Here is a 21,163-nt window from a genome sequence, read left to right as displayed (position 1 = left end):
CACCACCACTTACATGATCACCGCAACTATTACATGATCATTACCACTACTATATGGTCACAACCACTGTTGTATGATCACCACCACTGCTGTATGATCATCGCCACTGCTGTATGATCATCGCCACTGCTGTATGATCATCACCACTGCTGTATGATAATCACCACTGTTGTATTATAATCACCACTGTTGTATTATAATCACCACTGTTGTATGAAAATCACTACTGTTGTATGATCATCACCACTTCTGTTGATCATCACCACTTTTGTATGATCATCTCCATTCCTGTATGACCATCATTGTTAAATGATCATCGCCATCACCAATATCGTTATATGATTATCAATAGGCTACAACAATTGATGTCTGTAAAATTTATGTAGACTCTACTGAACTATACCCGAGCACGAGCATATGCTCATTTCGGGTATCTATTCATATGTACCACTTTCAGATGTAAATTGTGAATAAACTTGAATTTTAATTTCAATCAACATAGTTATAGTATTATATAATAATCACCAGTACTATTTCATGGTCACTACTAACATCATTACATGATTATCACCAACACTATTGTATGATAAAAAAAATACCATTAACTTTAAACGATTATCAGCATCAACATTATAATATAATATTATGATCATCTGCAACATCATTATGTGATTATGGTTAACAACAGCACTGTATGATCAACACTACCTTCATATGATCATCGGCACAATTACGTGATCACTGATCATCGGCACAATTACGTGATCACTGATCAACAACAAGCATTTTATGATTACCAATTCTATTAACTTTAAGTAATCATCAGCATCACCGTTATATGATTATAGGAACCACCATTACATGATCATTACCGCCACCACTATGACTATCATTATACGATTACTACTGCCACCACCATTATGCGATCACTACTGCTAACACCATTATGCGGTCACTACTATCAACACCATTATACGATCACTACTATTAATACCATTATAATATCACTACTGCCAACACCATTATACCACCGCAACTGCCAACACTATTTTTCTACTGCCAACATCATTATTATACGGAAACTACTGCCAACACCATTTTACGATCACTACTGCCAACACCATTATACGATCACTACTGCTAACAACATTATACGGTTCCTACTGCCAACACCATTATATAATCACCACCGCCAGCACCATTATACAATCATCACCACCACAGTTACATGATCATCACCATTTAAATTATATATTCATCAGTACCACATGTTACCACTAATTACAATTAATCCTACCATCATCATAATTTCCTACCACCAGTATCGCTATCTCCAGAACTTTGTGATTCCCCCGATTAACAACATTGGACGTAACTCTGAAGAGTTGTGGTGGTAATAAGACGGAGCCACGGCTCACACTGCTGGGGCATCTATGGGGTCCTTCGACATATGTTTCCAAACCGAGTCATTTTCCGACATGGCAATATTCCACGCCCAGCAAAATCACCTGATCTAACTGCATGTGACTATTCCTATTCACAATCAAGTGATGGATGCCGTGCGAGACGGAGTGCACGAGTGAGCACTTCTACTGCGTCAAGCATGCTGAAAACGTGTATTTTCGGGAAAATTTCGACGTTTATTAAGATTTTGTCTCATCACCATAGTTAGCGATGTAGGTATGCAAAGGTGGGGGAAGGAAACTGGCCACGCTACTGCATTATCTCGTGGCTTAGTTGCCTCATGAGTGATGCCTTGTTTGCGTCACTTGTGAGATCCAGACCTGTCTTCGGACAGTTGACTAAACAACAACCAAATTTCTCTTTAAATGTCATATTACATTGTAGTTTGAGACTTCTACAAATAAGATACTGTCTATTGTACACTCCTTTTGAAGGTTTTGGAAACCCCTATTTAGATTCCGATCTGTCCTGACGGCCTGTTTAAGATTACCTGCAGTGTGTGGGAATGCTCGCTATAATTTAGTTCAAGAGCTCCTTCCTGGTGAATCAGTAATAGGCTTTCTGCTGAAGCCCCCAACAGTAAGCCTCCGGTACCGGAATACATTATTAGGGAAGGATCTACAAGACAACCAGGATGTCACGAAAGTGTGAAGAACAACCGTTTCTTGGACAGGCTATTATTTCGAATAATTAGCACCGTGTCCATCGCTAATGCTCTGAACGTGACGCCACTTGACGTGTGATAATTGACCAATCAACGGAACTGGTGCTACTGTCAATTGTGTTTCGTGAATGGCCACGGAACCGGAACCTGTAAGTAGGCCTGACTGGATCTATGGCTCCAGCAGTAGTTCCCTGAAAAGGACAAGGATTTAATTCTGGGCAGGTTATTTCAGTTTTGTGATGGGCAGGTGAATATGCCTAATGCTTTCGACAAGTAGGGCAAAGTTGCCTAATTCCGTGATACATTTTTTTCAATGAATGTTACGGGATTGGGTATCTTGTTAGGAAGCTCACCGATGTCTCAAAAGTAGGCGAAAGATGCACTGTTTCGAGAAAGATGTTTGGCGCTATCGTCGAACGGCAAAACTTTGACTGACATTCAATTTTAAAAAGGTATCACAGGATTAGGGGTATCACGGAATTAGGCAACTTTACTCTAGTTCTCGTTATCTTCCCCTGTTCTCCTTGTCTTCCTCCCTTTCTACTTGTATTCCCCCGTTCTTCTTCTGTTCCCCTCTTTGTCCTTGTAATCCCCAGTTTTCCTTGTATTCCCCTTATTTGTATTCATCTTTTTCTCCTTGTATTCATTTTGTTCTATTGATATTCCCCTTGTTCTAATTGTATTCTCCTTTTTCTCCTTATATTTCCTTTGTTCTCGTATTGCTCTTGTTCTCCTTGTATTTCCCTTATTTGTATTCATCTTGTTCTACTGATATTCCCCTTGTTCTCAACGTATTCTCCTTGTTCTCCTTATATTTCCTTTGTTTTCGTATTGCTCTTGTTCTCCTTGTATTTCCCTTATTTGTATTCATCTTGTTCTACTGATATTCCCCTTGTTCTCAACGTATTCTCCTTGTTCTCCTTATATTTCCTTTGTTTTCGTATTGCTCTTGTTCTCCTTGTATTTCCCTTATTTGTATTCATCTTGTTCTACTGACATTCCCCTTGTTCTCATTGTATTCTCCTTGTTCTCCTTATATTTCCTTTGTTCTCGTATTGCTCTTGTTCTCCTTGTATTCCCCTTATTTGTATTCATCTTGTTCTCCTTGTATTCATCTTGTTCTCCTTGTATTCATCTCGTTCTACTTGTATATTCATCTTGTTCTCCTTGTTTCCTTATATTTCCTTTGTTCTCGTATTGCTCTTGTTCTCCTTGTATTCCCCTTATTTTATTCATCTTGTTCTCCTTGTATTCATCTTGATATACTGATATTCCACTGTTCTCCTTGTATTCATCTTGTTTTTCTTGTATTTCCTTGTTTGTTTAAACCCACATAATAAAGTTATGTACTTGTCGACAGGTGATCACACCCACACGTACTTCTACGTTATGAATCTATTTCTTCCTTTTTTTTTTCTTTCCTTAATTCTTTCTTTCTTTCTTTCTGTCTTTGTTTAACCTTTGTTCCTTGTTTTATCCTATTCTCATTTTTTCTTTTATTTATACATTTGTTCTTTTACTTATTCATTTGTTCCTTTATTCTTCCTCTAGCATCTTTCTCTTTCCTTATTTGCTTTCTCGCCTTCGTTCTACATTTCTATATCTACACGTAACTTTTATCCAAATCAAATTGTTATATTCTTTGTAGCTTGTAAATTCATACATATGTATGTATACTTTTTGCTGGTTGAGAGGAAGAGAAGGCCTTACGGCCTTAACTCTGCCAGCTAAAATAATTTATTATTATTATTATTATTATTATTATTATTATTATTATTATTATTATTATATATTTTCTATAATTATATCTTTTCTATATTATCTTGTGCGTTTTCTTTCTTTAACTCTTCTTCCTATCTTTTTATTTGAATATTTTCATCGTTTTTTATTCCTTTTCTGTATGTTCATTTCTGTTACTTACTTTTTATTTTTATTTCTCTTTTTCACTTTCTGTTTCTGCTTCTCTGTTCACTTTCATTTCCTTTCACCATAGTTTTATTTTCTTTCCGATTTCTGTTTATGTATTCTCTCTGTGTATGTCATTTATTATTTTTCAGTTTGCCTCCCATGTATTTTATTTTCCTTTATCTCTACGTGTCTCTGTAATTGTTTACTCTACTATTCATTCATTCATATACTATAATTGCACAGTAGACAAAAGACAAACTGTATTGTATAATTATTAATTTCAATTCAGGAATCCGCCCCTGAGCACGAGTTCTGCTCTTTCAGGGGCGAGCTAAAGTTTTTCTGTATATATTATGTATATTTTATGTTACGATTATTAGCAAACTAATAAATAAATAAATAAATAAATAAATAAATAAATAAATAAATTCATACTTATCTTTGATGTCGTTGCCTTCATAGTTTGATTCTTTGTTTATAGTAAGACTGAGATGGAATGAATATATTGCGTATTTACCTTAGATCTGCCCTGATTGTAAACCAGCGTAAGAAACGATATTGGTTTTATTGTTACCAGTCAGAAGAAACAAAGAGTACGGTTCAAAAATCTGTTTTCGTTTTGATGTCACGTGTTCTGTGATGACATCCATAACTATTTATGTCATATTCATAGGAGACGGTTTGCTGAATTAATTTCAAAGACCGCAGGAAAAAAAAATGCAATTAAATTCTGTGCTTGTACGGTCATCCGTCATAATGCGCGTAAAAATCACATCTGCCTTGGTAATAGTGTTCGATTTCCAATACTCAAATGGCAGTGTAGAAATCAGTTCACGTAATCCTTCATTTTTAATGGGAATTACGTCCATTTGATCCTTGATGGAGAGAGAATGCCTTTCATTCCGTGGGAATATGAGTTCCAGGACACAGGTGCTTCGATCTAGTTCGGTGCCATTCGCGGTTGTCCAGGTTTCGATCCTGGCCTGGTCGTGGAGGTATTTGTGGTGGACAAGTCAGGCATTGTAGAAGTTTTTCTCGAGATACTCCACTCTCCATTTTTCATTCCATCTCCTCCTACCTCTAATGCTTTCTATTATCTGCAATAGCAAGCTACATACTTAGGATTTCAGGTTTAATACTAGTCTGGGGATGAGACCTTGCCATGCGTGGCTGAGGCAGGGTGATCCGCCTGTCAGCGTCGGTTTTACGAATGGCAACTAATAACCGCAAGCCGGAATTGAAAATATTATCGCTTATAGGGCGCACAATGGGTCAATGTTAGTCTAAGTGCATGAATCTGTCCTTAGCCTTAGATTTCATGCCAGTTTCTTCCTTGATCGTCCTGCTCTCTTCTTACATTTGGAATATTTACAGGTTGATTCAAGAAATTCTCCTCCGGTTTACAGAGGTGATTTCTGAGATTATTTGAAACAAAAAAATGTAATTAAATTAATGGGATCACATTCGTAATTAGGAAATTACAACACATTTTCTAAACGCTTCATAATGGATGGAGCGTTAGACATGTGTGTTGCCATGACTACGTGCACGTGGATCTGAGGTGGATGAAAGGCATCGTGTATCAGGTTGAGAAACACGCTTCAACGCATTCTGAATGCCACGGCGGCAGTGAGGAACAAAGTTTAAATATGTATTATATGTTTCTCTTGTGTTAAATTCTATCGTACCTGGTTAACATATTTCGGCCTGTTACGGACCTTCTTCAGAACTGGTTGTTGCTGGTATTGGCGCCTTTTGTTTTGTTTCCTGTAGGGGTGTGTTTGTGTAGTGTAATGTGGAGTCAAAGAGTGTGTGTGTTCTGAAATTGAGTTGTGTGTTGAGAATTTCATTTGGATGTGTTCTTGTGTGACTGTATATTTCTTATTGCTCTAGTGTGTTTAGTTTCTGGCTTTTTGGTTGGAAGTGTAGAATTTCCATGTCTGTGTTGATGTCTCTGTAGGTGTGGTTAGCATTTGTGACGTGTTCTACATATATGGATGTGTTTTGTAATTTTGTTATGGCTGTAATATGTTCTTTGTAACGTGTTTGAAATGATCTGCCTGTCTGTCCTATGTAGAAGTTGTTGCAGGTGTTACATTTGAGTTTGTATACGCCTGTATGGTTGTATTTGTTTGTGTTGTTTGTGTGTTGAGATGTTTTTGTAGAGTATTATTTGTTCACAACACACATTTACTATCTTACTCCTACATTCATCTATCCACTTCATTTTACCTTTAATTCTTTTTTACCTTTTCTTTTCCTTTCTTATAATTTACAATTATATACTCTTCACTGTTTCGCACTTTACAGTATATCTCCATTTATGTACTTTAGCCCTAACAGTCGAAGTTTCACTACCATATAAAAGCACATGTAGGTCTAAAGTGATGTGTAATTTTATTCGTGCACTTTTTCGTATTTTTCTGGTTTGAAAATATTAATAATGTACTAATACTTATCGGCCTGGTTGGCGCAGCTGGTATAGCGCTGGCCTTCTATGCCCGAGGTTGCGTGTTCGATCCCGGGCCAGGTCGATGGCATTTAAGTGTGCTTAAATGCGACCAGGCTCATGTCAGTAGATTTACTGGCATGTAAAAGAACTCCTGCGGGACAACATTTTTCGGCACACCGGCGACGCTGATATAACCTCGGCAGTTGCAAGCGTCGTTAAATAAAACATAACATTTAAAATTGTACTGATACTTTTAAAAAATTCGTAATTTCACTGTCAACATGTTTATAATTCTTATGTAAAACTGAACTTAAATTGGACCAACCAAGTTACACATACTGTATTACCGAAAATGTTTCTTCTATATTTAATTCCTTAAACAGGATTCGAAAATTTCTTCCTCTGATAAAAAAGTGCAATCACAAAGATGATGGATACAGCTTTCTTATGTACGTAGCTTAGGTGTTCTGATTTATTTCTGCGCTGTTATTTATTTATTTATTTATTTATTTATTTATTTATTTATTTATTTATTTATGTATTTATTTATTTATTTATTTATTTATTTATTTATTTATTTATTTATTTATTTATTTATTTATTATAGTTGAATGTATTTACTTGATCGATAATTTCGTTTATAATTTTTTTTTTTATTATTATTGGATTTTCACCTCGAACCTCCATTACTTCAGATTTTGGTATTTAAATTATTAAACCAGATTATTTTAGAACTTTAATTTGTGATTTGCAATTTGTCATTTATCTTCTGAATCTGAAATTACGAACAGATCATCTACAAACGATATAGTTGACATTTTCTTCGCTCTGGTAATTTCAATTCCTTGATTATTATTGACGTCTGCCTATTTGTTTTGAATATCGTCCACTTAATGAGGGATGGTAGATACGTTTATATTCGTGAAATCTCGAAATGAAACTTTTCTGCAACATCATGAGAAAGCAAAACAACTAAGATCCAGCATAGAACTGAACCCAAGACCGTGGCTCACGGAGCGTCAAATTCGCGCTTTAACCGCTGCGTACACTGCGGTCAGCCCGCCTTTACATCACTCTTTCGATTTCATCAACATTTTCAAGAAGTGTCATCTCGCTTACTCTGTAACATATAACCAAACTCACTTGATGCCCTGATTATGTTTTTTTTCCATTTTAATCTCCTGGGCCCACCGGCACATATATTTCCCTTTCAGGAAGACTAATGTCATCGCCCACTTCACGTTTCCCAAATCCCAGTGCCTTTGAACGAAGGGATTATTTTCGTATATTTCTCTTCCATTCCGCTTGAATAGACTATTCATTTCTGTTTATATCCAGCCATTCTTCGAAATCCTCTTTGTCGCCGTCTGCCGTAACTGGCATTGTGTTGCAGGCTAACATATCTTAAGTGCTCGATCAGGCTGTCTTTTCTCTCCAGTCTCGCATTCCGGTGGCAACCCGCAAGTAGGAACTGAAAAGAACCAGAATGAGAGAGTAAATAGAGAGGCGAGTTGACATTGTAAAGGCAATGTTAACTGAAACTGTAGCTTGTCTGAACTTAACTTGGGTCTAACTTGCTGTGAAAACATGTACAGGGACATCATTTTATTTTTACTTCAATTTTTATTGTACTTGAGTTTTAGAACGTACTTCACTCCCACCCCTCCTACTAAGGAAGTTCCAACTCCACACAGAACCAAGACCGCAGATAGTAAGCAGTACTGAGTTACTGAGTATAGTACGTTCCAGAAATATGTTCGCGTTTTCCAGTGACGAAAGAGCTTTCAATATTGAATCATATTTTCGCACAGGTACTGTCCGTTTGCCTACGTCGCATCCCGATTTCCCCCACCTGCTTCTGCTCGCCTCTCTGTAATAGCTGGGCTGTCTTAGCTCTTTTCTGAAAACATTAATTTCTCTTAGGAATTGGAAGTTTACGTAATATTGTACAGCTGTTTAATTTAACTTAAATAAAAGGGCCTCGTTAAGTAATTAACTGTCACGTGATTTCCTCCATTTCTACAATCCTGCGGCATAACCACTTGGACGGACAGTAGATAGCATGTCTGAGTAATTTTATATTTTCGGGTCGGGCAGAAGTGAAGATTGAATTTACAGTACATAGAGTAGGTACAGAATTATTTCAACATGAGTTACTAGTACGAAGGACGAAACTGGCAATTGGAATTAGATGCAATAGTCTATAGTGCAATAATATGCACAAAAGAATTGAAGCCTGTATCGAAATGAACGGCCACCATTTTCAAAATTGTGTTTAAATATTCATATTATGATTATTTTTCAATTTAACTTCTTTCTCTATATTGTACGCTAATGTGCTGTAGACAGTATAATATACACTGCATAATGAATACGTTTGCATGGATAACTGACTTCGTGAGTAAAAACACTTATTCTTAATACAGTGCTGTACTTTGATTAAAGAAAAACCTAATGAAAATTATCAAACTCAAAATCGCGATATTTCCTAGTTTACGTAAATGGATGAACTACTTTTCTTCCTTCCTATACCTAGTAGAGTGATTTGTGTTTTACGCCAGTATCATCGAACTCCAGTCTTGGAGGGGGGAGCAAGCGGTGATTCCGGTTCTCTAAAGGTATAGACAGGTTAATATTAAAAATGTTAGTAAAAATAAAATGATGTCCCTGTATAATTGTTACGGTAACATAAAACTGTTTACAGTTTCATTTTTACACCTCATAATTAATACACTGCATTAGGAGATCACTTTGAAACTCTCTGTTCCTGTGTAATATTTATGAAATATTTAGCAGTAGCTTGATAAAAAATATGTGAAGGGTGTGCGGGAAAAACGATGACTGTCACAATTCTGTTAAGGTTGATGTCATTATCTAATTCAATGGATCATTATGAAATTTAGTGTTGTTCTTATGAAAACTGGTAAAAAGGAGAATTACCACTACTAATACAGTCATCCTTTCCTTTATTGTCTATAGAAACAGCAATATATCTTGCAGTTCTGCAGTGCCTGGGAAAAGTGACAACTTACGGAACATCTGCTCGCTTGGAAAAAGAGACATAAGTATTTCTCTCATTACAATAATTCATACAGAAAAAATTCAAATCGACATAAACCAGTGTAAGTTGTCAATAAATTATCAAAAAAGGTTTGTGGAAACTGACTTATGTCACTTTTTCCAGGCACTGCAGAGTTATATATTCAATTGGATCATTATCTAATCCTTAACAGAAATGTGACATTAATCGTTTTTCCTCAATACCCTTCATATATTAAAATACAGGGACATCATTTTATTTTTACTAACATTTTTAATATTAACCTGTCTATACCTTTAGAAAACCGGAAACACCGCTTGCTCTCCCCTCCAAGACTGGAGTTCGATGATACTGGCGTAAAACACAAATCACTCTACTAGGTATAGGAAGGAAGAAAAGTAGTTCATTCATTTACGTAAACTAGGAAATATCGCGATTTTGAGTGTGATAATTTTCATTAGGTTTTTCTTTAATCAAAGTACAGCACTGTATTAAGAATAAGTGTTTTTACTCACGAAGTCAGTTATCCATGCGAACTTATTCATTATGCAGTGTATATTATACTGTCTACAGCACATTAGCGTACAATATAGAGAAAGAAGTTAAATTGAAAAATAATCATAATATGAGTATTTAAACACATTTTTGAAAATGGTGGCCGTTCATTTCGATACAGGCTTCAATTCTTTTGTGCATATTATCGCACTATAGACTATTGCATCTAATTCCAATTGCCAGTTTCGTCCTTCATACTAGTAACTCATGTTGAAATAATTCTGTACCTACTCTACGTACTGTAAATTCAATCTTCACTTCTGCCCGACCCGAAAATATAAAATTACTCAGACATGCTATCTACTGTCCGTCCAAGTGGTTATGCCGCAGGATTGTAGAAAGGGAGGAAATCACGTGACAGTTAATTACTTAACGTGGCCCTTTTATTTAAGTTAAATTAAACAGCTGTATAATATTATGTAAACTTCCAATTCCTAAGAGAAATTAATGTTTTCAGAAAAGAGCTAAGACAGCCCAGCTATTACAGAGGGGCGAGCAGAAGCAGGTGGGGGAAATCGGGATGCGACGTAGGCAAACGGACAGTACCTGTGCGAAAATATGATTCAATATTGAAAGCTCTTTCGTCACTGGAAAACGCGAACATATTTCTGGAACGTACTATACTCAGTAACTCAGTACTGCTTACTATCTGCAGTCTTGGTTCTGTGTGGAGTTGGAACTTCCTTAGTAGAAGGGGTGGGAGTGAAGTACTTTAAAAAACTCAGGTACAATAAAAATTGAAGTAAAAATAAAATGATGTCCCTGTAGAAGATAATGACGTTCATGATGGAAATGACTAGGCTTCGTATTCCAGCTATCTAAAGACTGAAGTTAAAGACACATAGGGTATATAGTACACCGAACACAGGTAATGCAACTGATACAGATATAAACAAACAGATCGTTGCTGCGTGTTTGTGGAGTACAGTCAACTCCCGACATTCTGAAGCTATAGGCCTACTACTAAACACATGTCTGAGCCCATGTTCATTTTCGTCGTGATCTTTGCAGTGAATAATAACATGCATTCGTAAGTTACGGAACTTGAACATATGCGGATGTCACTTGAAAGTGTTTTATATTGAAATAATTTATTTCAATAGCACATGACGTTATTGGTGCATGATGTAGAAAAAGAAATTGATATTGTCTGATATTTTTTCGTGTTTCATTAGGATATTGCATATGTCGCTCATCATTGAAAACTCGAGTTAATATCTTCATAATTTTCAGATTTTTTGATCCTGGTTCTTATGGATTACTTTCAACACACTTTCTGTGCCTTTTGATATTTCAGTGTCTTTCAGTACACTGCTTTTGTCACTTTTACGTTTATTTTACCCAATTTATATGTAGGCCTAATGTTGTCTATATTGACAGTGAAAATGTTAGTTCAAATATCCTCAACTATGCCCTGCAATATTAGATGCTTGGGCGTCTTAACTAAGGCATTTTACCTCTGCAATGAACCTTCAATCAGCCACAAAGATGTAGTTATTTAAATAATACGACTAGTAAGAGCAGTGATCGATAAGACTACTCACTATGACTGCGTCCCGATTTTTACTTTCTAGAATCTAGATTCTAGAGGAAGAGGGTAGAGGATGCTTAACTATTTTGTATATGAACGTACTTGTACGTGCGCTGTGACGTCACATATACTTCGAATCAGGCAACTTCATTCCAGTTTATAGGTAGCTGGAATACGGAGCCTAGAAATTACTATGATGAAAATAAACAACAAGACTACAAACGTGGTAGTGGTGGTAAAATGAAGAACAGCAACTTTTTGACAACTGCATTCATCTGAAAAGAATGTACTTATTTACAGTTGTTCATAAATAATTCATAAGTATTTCTAACACCTCGTTAACAATTGAGTCCACTGCAAGAATGATGGATGTCACTTTCTTGTCGAAAATGAACCAAGACTGTCAATGCATAGATTAAGACATATAGAATGTACATAGAGAGTTATATGGCATTAACACTGATAGTCATCGTCCAGTAATGATCGGAAAATCACAGTTCCGCTTTGAGCGCTAAGCATTTCAAACTTTCAATTGCTTCTCCTGCAAAATGTATTCCAAATGACATCCATCATTCTTACAGTGGACTCTTCAATTCTTCTCACTGAATGCTCAGATCAAAACAAAATAAACCATTGTTTTCGTGGCAACAGAGCTCAGTAATATGTGCAGGCATCTGGGTTTTTCTATTGCAGTTCCACAGTATGTACACAGAACAGGTTTAAATGGCAGGCAGTTCCGCGAAATTAACTGGTTGCTGTATAAAACATTTAATTTGTTTAATACGTTTTAATTTACATGGTGGCTATTACACGCAATGGAAGCACATTCGCTTTCAACGAGGTTGCCACAGCTGGCTAGAAAATCAGTTCAATAACGTTCCACGAAAGAGTACATTAGTTATCATTTGCCAATATTCATCCGGAAATTTTTTAACCGCGATAAAGCATTTAGGCCATGGTATGATGATCTGATACATAAATTGAAATATTAACTGCAATAAATTAGTGCTCAGCTAGCTTTGTAACATTTATATGTTATTATTTCTACTGAAAGGCTGGAACATTGGTTTTGAAGCATCAATAATGGTGTATGTGAGGAAAGTAGTTACAGAGAGAGTGGGGAATAAGTACGACGACATTCAGCTGTAGAAATAAAATTTTTTAGAACTCCTTCCTAATCTTCTGAATCATAAGAGACAATATGAATTAATAGCTTGATTAAGAATAACACCTCTACAAGAGTAGAGGAAGCATTAGCTTTAAAAAATGAATGAAACTATCCACAATATCTAAATACAGTAGATTCTTTGCTGCATAAAATAAGGGAAAATATCTACTGGAAGATCTCACGAATGATAGTTGAAAACAGTAACACAGATCAGTAGAAGATGGTTGCTATTATTATTATTATTATTATTATTATTATTATTATTATTATTATTATTATTATTATTATTATTATTATTATTATAAAAATTGGAAATTTATCATTTGGAAAGGTGGAAAAATTCAAGTCTTTGAGGAACAGTAACAAAATATAAATTATACTTAAGAAGAAATTTAACGAGAAAATATATGGGAAATGCCTATTGTTATTCGATTGAGAAGCTTTTATCATCCAGCCTGCTCTCGAAAAATCTGAAAGTTAAAATTTATAAAACAGTTATATTACCGGTTGTTCTGTATGATTGTGAAACTTGGACACTCACTTTGTGAGAGGAACAGAGGTGAAGGGTGTTCGAGAATTAGGTGATTAGGAAAATATTTGGGGCTAAGAGGTATGAAGATACAGGAGAATGGAGAAAGTTACACAACGCAGAATTGTACGCATTTTATTCTTCACTTAACATGATGAGGAACATTAAATCCAGATGTTTGAGATGGGCAGAACATGTAGACGTATGGGTGAATATAGAAATGCATATAGAGTGCTAGTTGGAAGACCTGAAGAGGAAAGACCTTTGGGGAGGCCGAGACGTAGATAGGAGGATAATATTAAATGGATTTGAGGGAGATGGCAGGTACTGGATGAATCTTGCTCAGAACAGGGACCAATGGCGGGCTTATGTGAGAGCGGCAATGAACCTCCGGGTTCTTAAGTTATTATTATTATTATTATTATTATTATTATTATTATTATTATTATGTTTACGAAATACTGTAACTTTAATTTAGATAAACATATTGGAGTTGCAGTTAGGATTACATTAAAACATATCACTTCATAAATACCCTAAGTGACTTCAGTTTTACGTAACAAGATGTATGCAGGAGATTTTAATATACGGTACAATATTTTATTAACTTGAAGGGAGATTTCGATGGTGTTCGGGCGAAGAAGATTGTAATTTCTTTTTATGGAAATGGAGTTTTGTCCCCCAGGAGAATACACAAGTTAAATTCTAATAAGTGTGAGTGCAAAAATGAAAATAATACTAGCATTTTGAAGTGTTTTATTTGTGTAGAAAATTATTTTCAATAAGAGTCCGATGTTTAATTTTCATTTAATTCGAAACTCATTGTTATGAATTGCCTCCCTTTACCCAAACACCATCGAGTTAACTTGTATAGCCTACTTATATTATTCTGATTTCAGCAGTTAAATTAGTAATATTATTAATACTTGCAATTTCGTTCATAGTATTCTGCCCAACGGCAGGTCTTTCACGGCAAACCCAGCATTCTCCAGTCTTTCCTATTTTGTGCCTTCCTCTTAGTCTCTGCATATGATCCGTAAGTCTTATGTCGTCTGTCATCTGATATATTCTTCTGTCCTGAACTCTTCTCCCGTTCACCACTCCTTCCAGTGCATCCTTCAGTAGGCAGTTTCTTCGCAGCCAGTGACCCAGCCAATTCCTTTTCCTCTTCCTGATCTGTTTCAGCATCCTTCTTTCTTCTCCCACTCTTACCAACACAGCTTCGTTTCTTATTCAGTCTGTCCCTTTCATACGTTCCATTCTTCTCCATATCGACATTTCAAATGCTTCTCTTCACTTCGTTGTAATGTCCATGTTTCTGACCCATATAGTGCTACACTCCACACAAACCACTTCACTTATCTCTTCATTAGTTCTTTCTCCAGAGATTCGAAGAGAATGCTCAGTATATGCAAGGCACTTGTAAATTTTATTGACTTATATTAATAAATACGATTATGTAGTGTGTAAAAATATTCTGTAACTTAAATTGATGTGATTTCAATCACTTCTGATTTATCTTTTGATTAATGTTGGTATTTTTTTTTTCAGGTAAGTCCACATCTGTAACATTGCATTCCTAAAATCGAGTATATGAACTCATGGATAATGCGGTGAGTTGCATTGAACGACTTTCTGAAGTATTGTGTAGGCCTAGTGTATGGGTAAAACCACATTTTGAAGAACTGTAGCTCTACACGAAATTTGGTATTATTAAACATATATAATGTAGGCGTATAGGCCTATATTATAATATGTAAATATTATGAAGCTGTTTTAGAAGTACAGTGATAAGGGATTTTGTATTGGGAGCAAATTTTTAAAACAAAACGTGTTTTTTTACTAGAAATCGATTTAAATTGCCTACAGTAAGGCGCTTGCTTACAAGAACTCTAACATAATTTCTCTCCCTTTCCCTAACTACAGAAACAAATCCGTATCCTGTGGATTGGTAGACGAGTAGGCTACATTACCACTCCGGCTACAAAACTCTGTAGAATTTAAATTCAAGCTGAATTCTATGAAACTGAAAGTAGATCAATTTGCGTCTATGTTAGATATTTCTTGTCTTCTTTCTGATGACATTACTTTTTTTTTTTACTAACCTTTGGATGTGCACCTGTAAAACCGGAAGTCATTCAGTCTCAAAGTGCCTTTCCTCTGTTGTTAACATCCTGACGGTGTATAAGAAGCAGGTGTTGCTATGGAAACTGAGAGCTATTCCATTATTTCCCGTAATAATAGGTTCTTTTAAAAAGAAAAATGAATGCCCTCTTGCAAAGCCTTCTGCAACCTCTGACACGCATTCAGGCTTGCTATAACTTCTGAAGGCAAGCTCATGTCAAGAAATGAGGTTTGACATCTGCTTGTATATTTAGACAATCGTTGTGGTTCCCAAAATTTTAAACGCGTTATTGGTGACGTTTTCTAATAGTATTCCATGAATGAAATCCACAGGAGGTGTTTTATCAACAGTAACCTCACTAGAGGTTTTGATTTATGAAGAGGAAATCAAAACTCGAGTGGGATTTAATTGATTATTTCGTTTATATGACGTCATTCCACTTTCGGCCAATGAAGTGTAATGAAATTTTGAATTCCAACCAATCACAGTTATACATCGCGATAATTTCTGCAGCTCGATTTATCACTATCAATTTATCGCAATGTCGTTCTTTTGTTTAGTCAGTGTCACAAACTGTTTCCACGTAAATCGACGAGCATGAATCCATTGTATTAAATAAAGTGCGAAATCCTACTTCCACATTTACATCTTCATCTTCTAATTCCATATCCATTGTATCTAAAGAAAATGACACTCCTTCATTACAATTGTTCATTTAATTAATGTATTAATCAGGTTATTTGTAATTATACTATAAAATGTTTAAATTAAATTATGATTTCAGCAGATAATGAAAACGTATTTCTGTTATAATAACAAGAGAAAAGCGCAGCACGTTTAATTAACATTTTTGAACCTGTATTTCGCTTTTCTCAATTGTCATTACTAAATAACGTTCAATTTCTTTATTGTAGTTATTCATCTATTTCGACTTCACAATGTCTGAATAGGTTAAGTATTCATAAATATACAATTACACTAGCCTGCGAATTTAAACTTTGTGTTTGTTGCCTAAACTAAGTAATGTGATTTTATATAATGTCGATGTGCTGAATTCGAATTTTCAATCCGTTTGCTTCTATCACGTCAGGTTTGTTTGCAAAATCACTTTAAATGTATTTTATAATTACGTGAATTTCATCACAAACTTTTTCATTTCACTTTTATATTTAAAATTCAAAAAGAGTATTTAAAAGATACAACTTGCTGAAATTATGTGTATGGTTGTTCATACATGTCACTAGAGTGTTTTTGCTTTGTTTTGTGTTGTTTACTTGACTATTGGATGTATAAATTAGCACAATGTATCACACAAAAAATTACACTACTTGCTTCTTAGTTGAGAAAGTCCTCCTGTTCCTCTTTCTTTTATGTTTCTCTTCAGGTATTTCACGCTTTAACATCCAACAATAATCACCAAGCATACTGATGCTCCCGCGTCCCTGGTACCTTCTTTCGAACTCCTGCAGATCCTTGTGAAATCTTTCATTTTAGGCCTACTCTTAGCTGAAAAAATAATCTAGCTGAGAAAACAGAAAATTTTGATACTCATGTTACAACCAAATTCCTTTTAGGTTTCAAACATGTTAGCCAAAATGTTTCGGTAATTACGATCCTTGTTGCCAAGAAATTTTAAAACAACTTCACAAAACAACATCCATGCTGATTTCTCCTTTTCATCCATACTGTTTTTAAATGCTGCACCAGACGTGTTTTCTTATGTCAGGACCGTAAATATGTATCTTCTTTCAATTTGCTTCAGATAGTAGTGGAAATTTCTCACATATCTACTTAAAACAGCCTCCTTCCTGATTTAAAGCTTTTACAAGCTGTTTCATTAAGCCAAGCTTGATGTGAAGAGATGGCAGCACAACTTTAGAAGAACTCACAAGGCTTTGGCGCACAACATTGTTACAACCTACTTCCAAATTTTGTCGAGGTGGTCAGTCTTTCATAGTCCAGTGATCAACTCGTGCCCTACTATCCCACAGGCAAAGAATGCATGGAAATTTGGTAAAACCAGATTGTTGACCCAGCAACATAGTAAGAACTTTGAAATCATCACAAACTTGCCAGTTGTGTTCCTATAGTCTAGTCGCAATAACAGCATTTGCAAATTTGTGATGATTTTTTGAGGATCACTGAATAGGCAACGGGCACTGAACCAGAAATGTTTCCATTATGAAGAGGAAATCCTTTAAACTTCGCTTGGAAGCATCAATGAACAGTCTCCATTCACTAGGTCATAGTTTGGAAGTCCAAGTTTTAGCATAAATTCTTTCACATTACCGCAATATACAAGATTATCATCTTCGGAGAAAAAGTATTTCAAGCCTATTTCACGTTGTCAGTACCAATAGAGTGATGTTTGTTTAAGATTTTCTGGTCGCAAAGGGATTGGTGCATTAGGCACAGGTAAAATGGCTGACCGAACAACTGAATACACGATTTTATTTTTATGTTTAGAATCGTACCCCTTCACATCACACGAACAGAAGTAGCAGTCATTACTATGGTTCGACTGCTCTCTCCAAACCATAGGTACTCCAAAAGATAGCAACGGTCTTCTCCAATTGATCAAATGACGAAGTTCTTCAGTGCATACTCTACATACTTTGTGTGGTGCCCAAGTTTGATTCCAAATTGGCATGGTATGACTTTTTCGCAAAATCTGTAATATTACACCTCTGCTTAGGCAATGTGTATATCCTACATAAGTTATATAACAAAAGTGGTCTGGATTATTTAGACATCCTCGATGTAACATGGTAAATACTTTCTTACTGGGCTAAAAACTTTCAACATTCTATCCACAATAAAGCTTCAAACTGATTTCGTTTCGTTTCCAGATGAAACGCAGACTAATGAAATGTGAGAGAAACTAGACGAGTTGTGTTCAGTCTCTCACCAAGGAGTGGCTGACATTTCTAGCTTTCACAAATAAAAATAATGACAAGGCTGCACGTTATTTCGCCCTAACTTCCTTATGTGCTTGCACCCCCTATCTGCTAAGAAACATCCAGTGTCCTTGGTTTTCAATATAAACACCTTAAGAATATGTTGAATACATTTGGTTTTCATATCCTAACATACTAAACCTACATATGCTAAAGTATTACAGTTTAAATAATTATACTATAAATTGTCGTAATATATTATAAGAAAATCAAAATAACAAGAAAATGGTACGTGATTGGAACTTTTTGGCTTTGAATTTGATTTTAGCATGCTAAAAATACCCTAAAAACATTAAAACTTTGGAGGCAGGAATTTCATCGCAGACTAGTGTTATTAACATTTTGTGAGCGAATTTTAGGGATGTACTATTTAAATTTTTATTTTATTCACGAAATAATCCTAATAAATGTCACTCGAGGTATGAGATTTCCCAAATAAATCTCAGACCTCTTGTGACATTACTATAGACTATTACACGATTAGAAGAAAATATATAAGATTAGAAGAAACAAAGTACTCCAATACATTAAAATAGATATTGACTTATTAAAATCCTATTTCACTAATGTTACCTTCACCAAAATGTTTGAACGGAGCCGCCATTTTCAGTCGACTATCTATGCAAAGCATGTTTTATAGTACCGTAAAGAATTTGCAGTTTGAAATGTTGGCAAACAAAGGAACAAATGCTAGGGAAGTGATAAAAACAAACAAATGCTAGGGAAGCGATAAAATTAAACAAATGCCAGGGAAGCGATAAAATTGTGTGATAAGCAGTCGTGATTGGTTGAAAGACGTCCTTTTGTACCGTTTTGAAACTGCAATCTATCGTCCGATGCAATAACGTAAGCGATGGTGCTGTCCTAGTAATGAATTTCCTGAACTTTATCTTATACAACTGTTACACATTTTCTCAGTTTGTAGGTCGAATATAGACTTTTCACGTCAATATGTATCTATTCAAACGTGACAGCGCCCAAAGCGAGAACTAGTAGGAAAATTTGCTTTTATTTCCTATTATATTGTTTTAATATATGACGTAATAAAAATAGATAAAATGTAATTTTAAGGCCGTCTAGAGCTCGTAAGGGAGATTGGATTACAAGTGAAGTGAAATACTTCAGCTCCCATTGTCTTGCTTTGTAGTGGCAGCGAAATGACTGTTAGCAAAAAAGAAGACAAACTGATGTAATGAAGCACAATCTCGATTGTCCCGTTAACATGCCTTCTCGACAAGATTACAAGACGGCGACTGGAGTCTCCTCTGGTGTCTCCAGCCGTGTCTGAAAAAGAAAAAAAAAAAAGAGGAGATGAAATCGCTTCATACTGCTAGACGAATTTTGTTGAACGGCATCGCTGCAACGAAGATATGGTGATCTAAAGTAATGAAATCAGGGATTTCCAGCAGATACTCTGAAATTGTGGATTCCTTGGCCATGTTATTCTGTCATTGCTCCATAATCTTTTCAGTTTCAGTGGCGTTAAAATTAAATTATATTATGTTATAGTAAATTTATTTAAATTTATAGTAATTTTATCATCCAGTCTGCTGTCAAAAAATCTGAAAGTTAGAATTTATAAAACAGTTATATTACCGGTTGTTCTTTATGGTTGTGAAACTTGGACTCTCACTTTGAGAGAGGAACATAGGTTAAGAGTGTTTGAGAATAAGGTGCTTGGAAAATATTTGTAGCTAAGAGGGATGAAGTTACAGGAGAATGGAGAAAGTTACACAACACAGAACTGCACGCATTTTATTCTTCACCTGACATAATTAGGAACATTAAATCCAGACATTTGAGATGGGCAGGGCATGTAGCACGTATGGGCGAATCCAGAGAATCATATGGAGTGTTGGTTGGGAGGCCGAAGGGAAAAAGACCTTTGGGGAAAAAGCTGGAGGACCATATCTTATCGGCTGTCCGCGACTGCTTATTCAATATATTCGCAGCTACCCTCCATGTGTATCTATTTGGCTTCTTGTTTTCAAAATTTATCCGCATATCATCAGCTAAGTACCAGGTCTCATCATAATAATTTACTCATTATATCCTACCACAAAACATCTTTATACTCTTCATCTTATACAGTTTCAGTTGCTAGAAACTGGAACTCGCTTGCGAGTGATGTAATAATAATAATAATAATAATAATAATAATAATAATAATAATAATAATAATAATAATAATAATGATTTATTTTAGCTGGCAGAGTTAAGGCCGTAAGGCCTTCTCTTCCACACAACCAGCAAAAAGTGTATATACATATGCATGAACTTACAAAGAATTCAACAATTTGATTTAGATGAGAGTTACATATATACAAGAGTTATTTACGAATTAAACAACAAAATACTATGAACTATTAATTAAACACTGAAATAAACTGTGTAGCAGAATTAAACTGATGTAAGGGGTTGTTGGACAATAACTTCATTTAGATCAAAATTACATAAATTCATACCTAACAGATTAATTACTGATTAATATTTGTTACTTATAATGAAACTAACATCTGTCCATTCTTATTATTACCATTAATTTCTCTAAATAGAATACAAAACCTCTAATAGCAAAAAAGTTCATTACATTAATATTCTCATTATATAAATATAGGCCTATTTTAGATTTATATTTTTTCTCCCTATAACATAGGGCCTGGTTGGCAAGTTGGTATAGCGCTGGCCTTCTATGCCCAAGGTTGCGGGTTCGATCCCGGGCCAGGTCGATGGCATTTAAGTGTGCTTAAATGCGACAGGCTCATGTCAG

The 21,163-nt window shown here is 35.3% G+C and overlaps 1 protein-coding gene across 5 annotated transcripts in view; it reads left to right on the top strand.

Moving 5' to 3' along the window:
• Positions 1-21,163, top strand: part of nemy (no extended memory) — a 560,333-nt gene that overhangs the window by 390,456 nt on the left and 148,714 nt on the right. Inside the window, exon 1 of one of the 5 annotated variants that reach the window (XM_069819589.1) lies at positions 14,905-14,924. The exons of the other annotated variants lie outside the window; for them this stretch is intronic. Coding sequence (XP_069675690.1) covers positions 14,905-14,924 — 20 coding nt within the window. Of the gene's footprint in view, positions 1-14,904; positions 14,925-21,163 lie in introns of those variants that run through there. 5 annotated transcript variants of the gene reach the window in all.

The sequence above is a fragment of the Periplaneta americana genome, chromosome 1 (genome assembly GCF_040183065.1).
Source record: "Periplaneta americana isolate PAMFEO1 chromosome 1, P.americana_PAMFEO1_priV1, whole genome shotgun sequence".
Classification (NCBI taxonomy): domain Eukaryota; kingdom Metazoa; phylum Arthropoda; class Insecta; order Blattodea; family Blattidae; genus Periplaneta; species Periplaneta americana.
The sequence above is the reverse complement of the archived record's forward strand: the minus strand, read 5'-3'. Positions and strand labels throughout refer to the sequence as shown.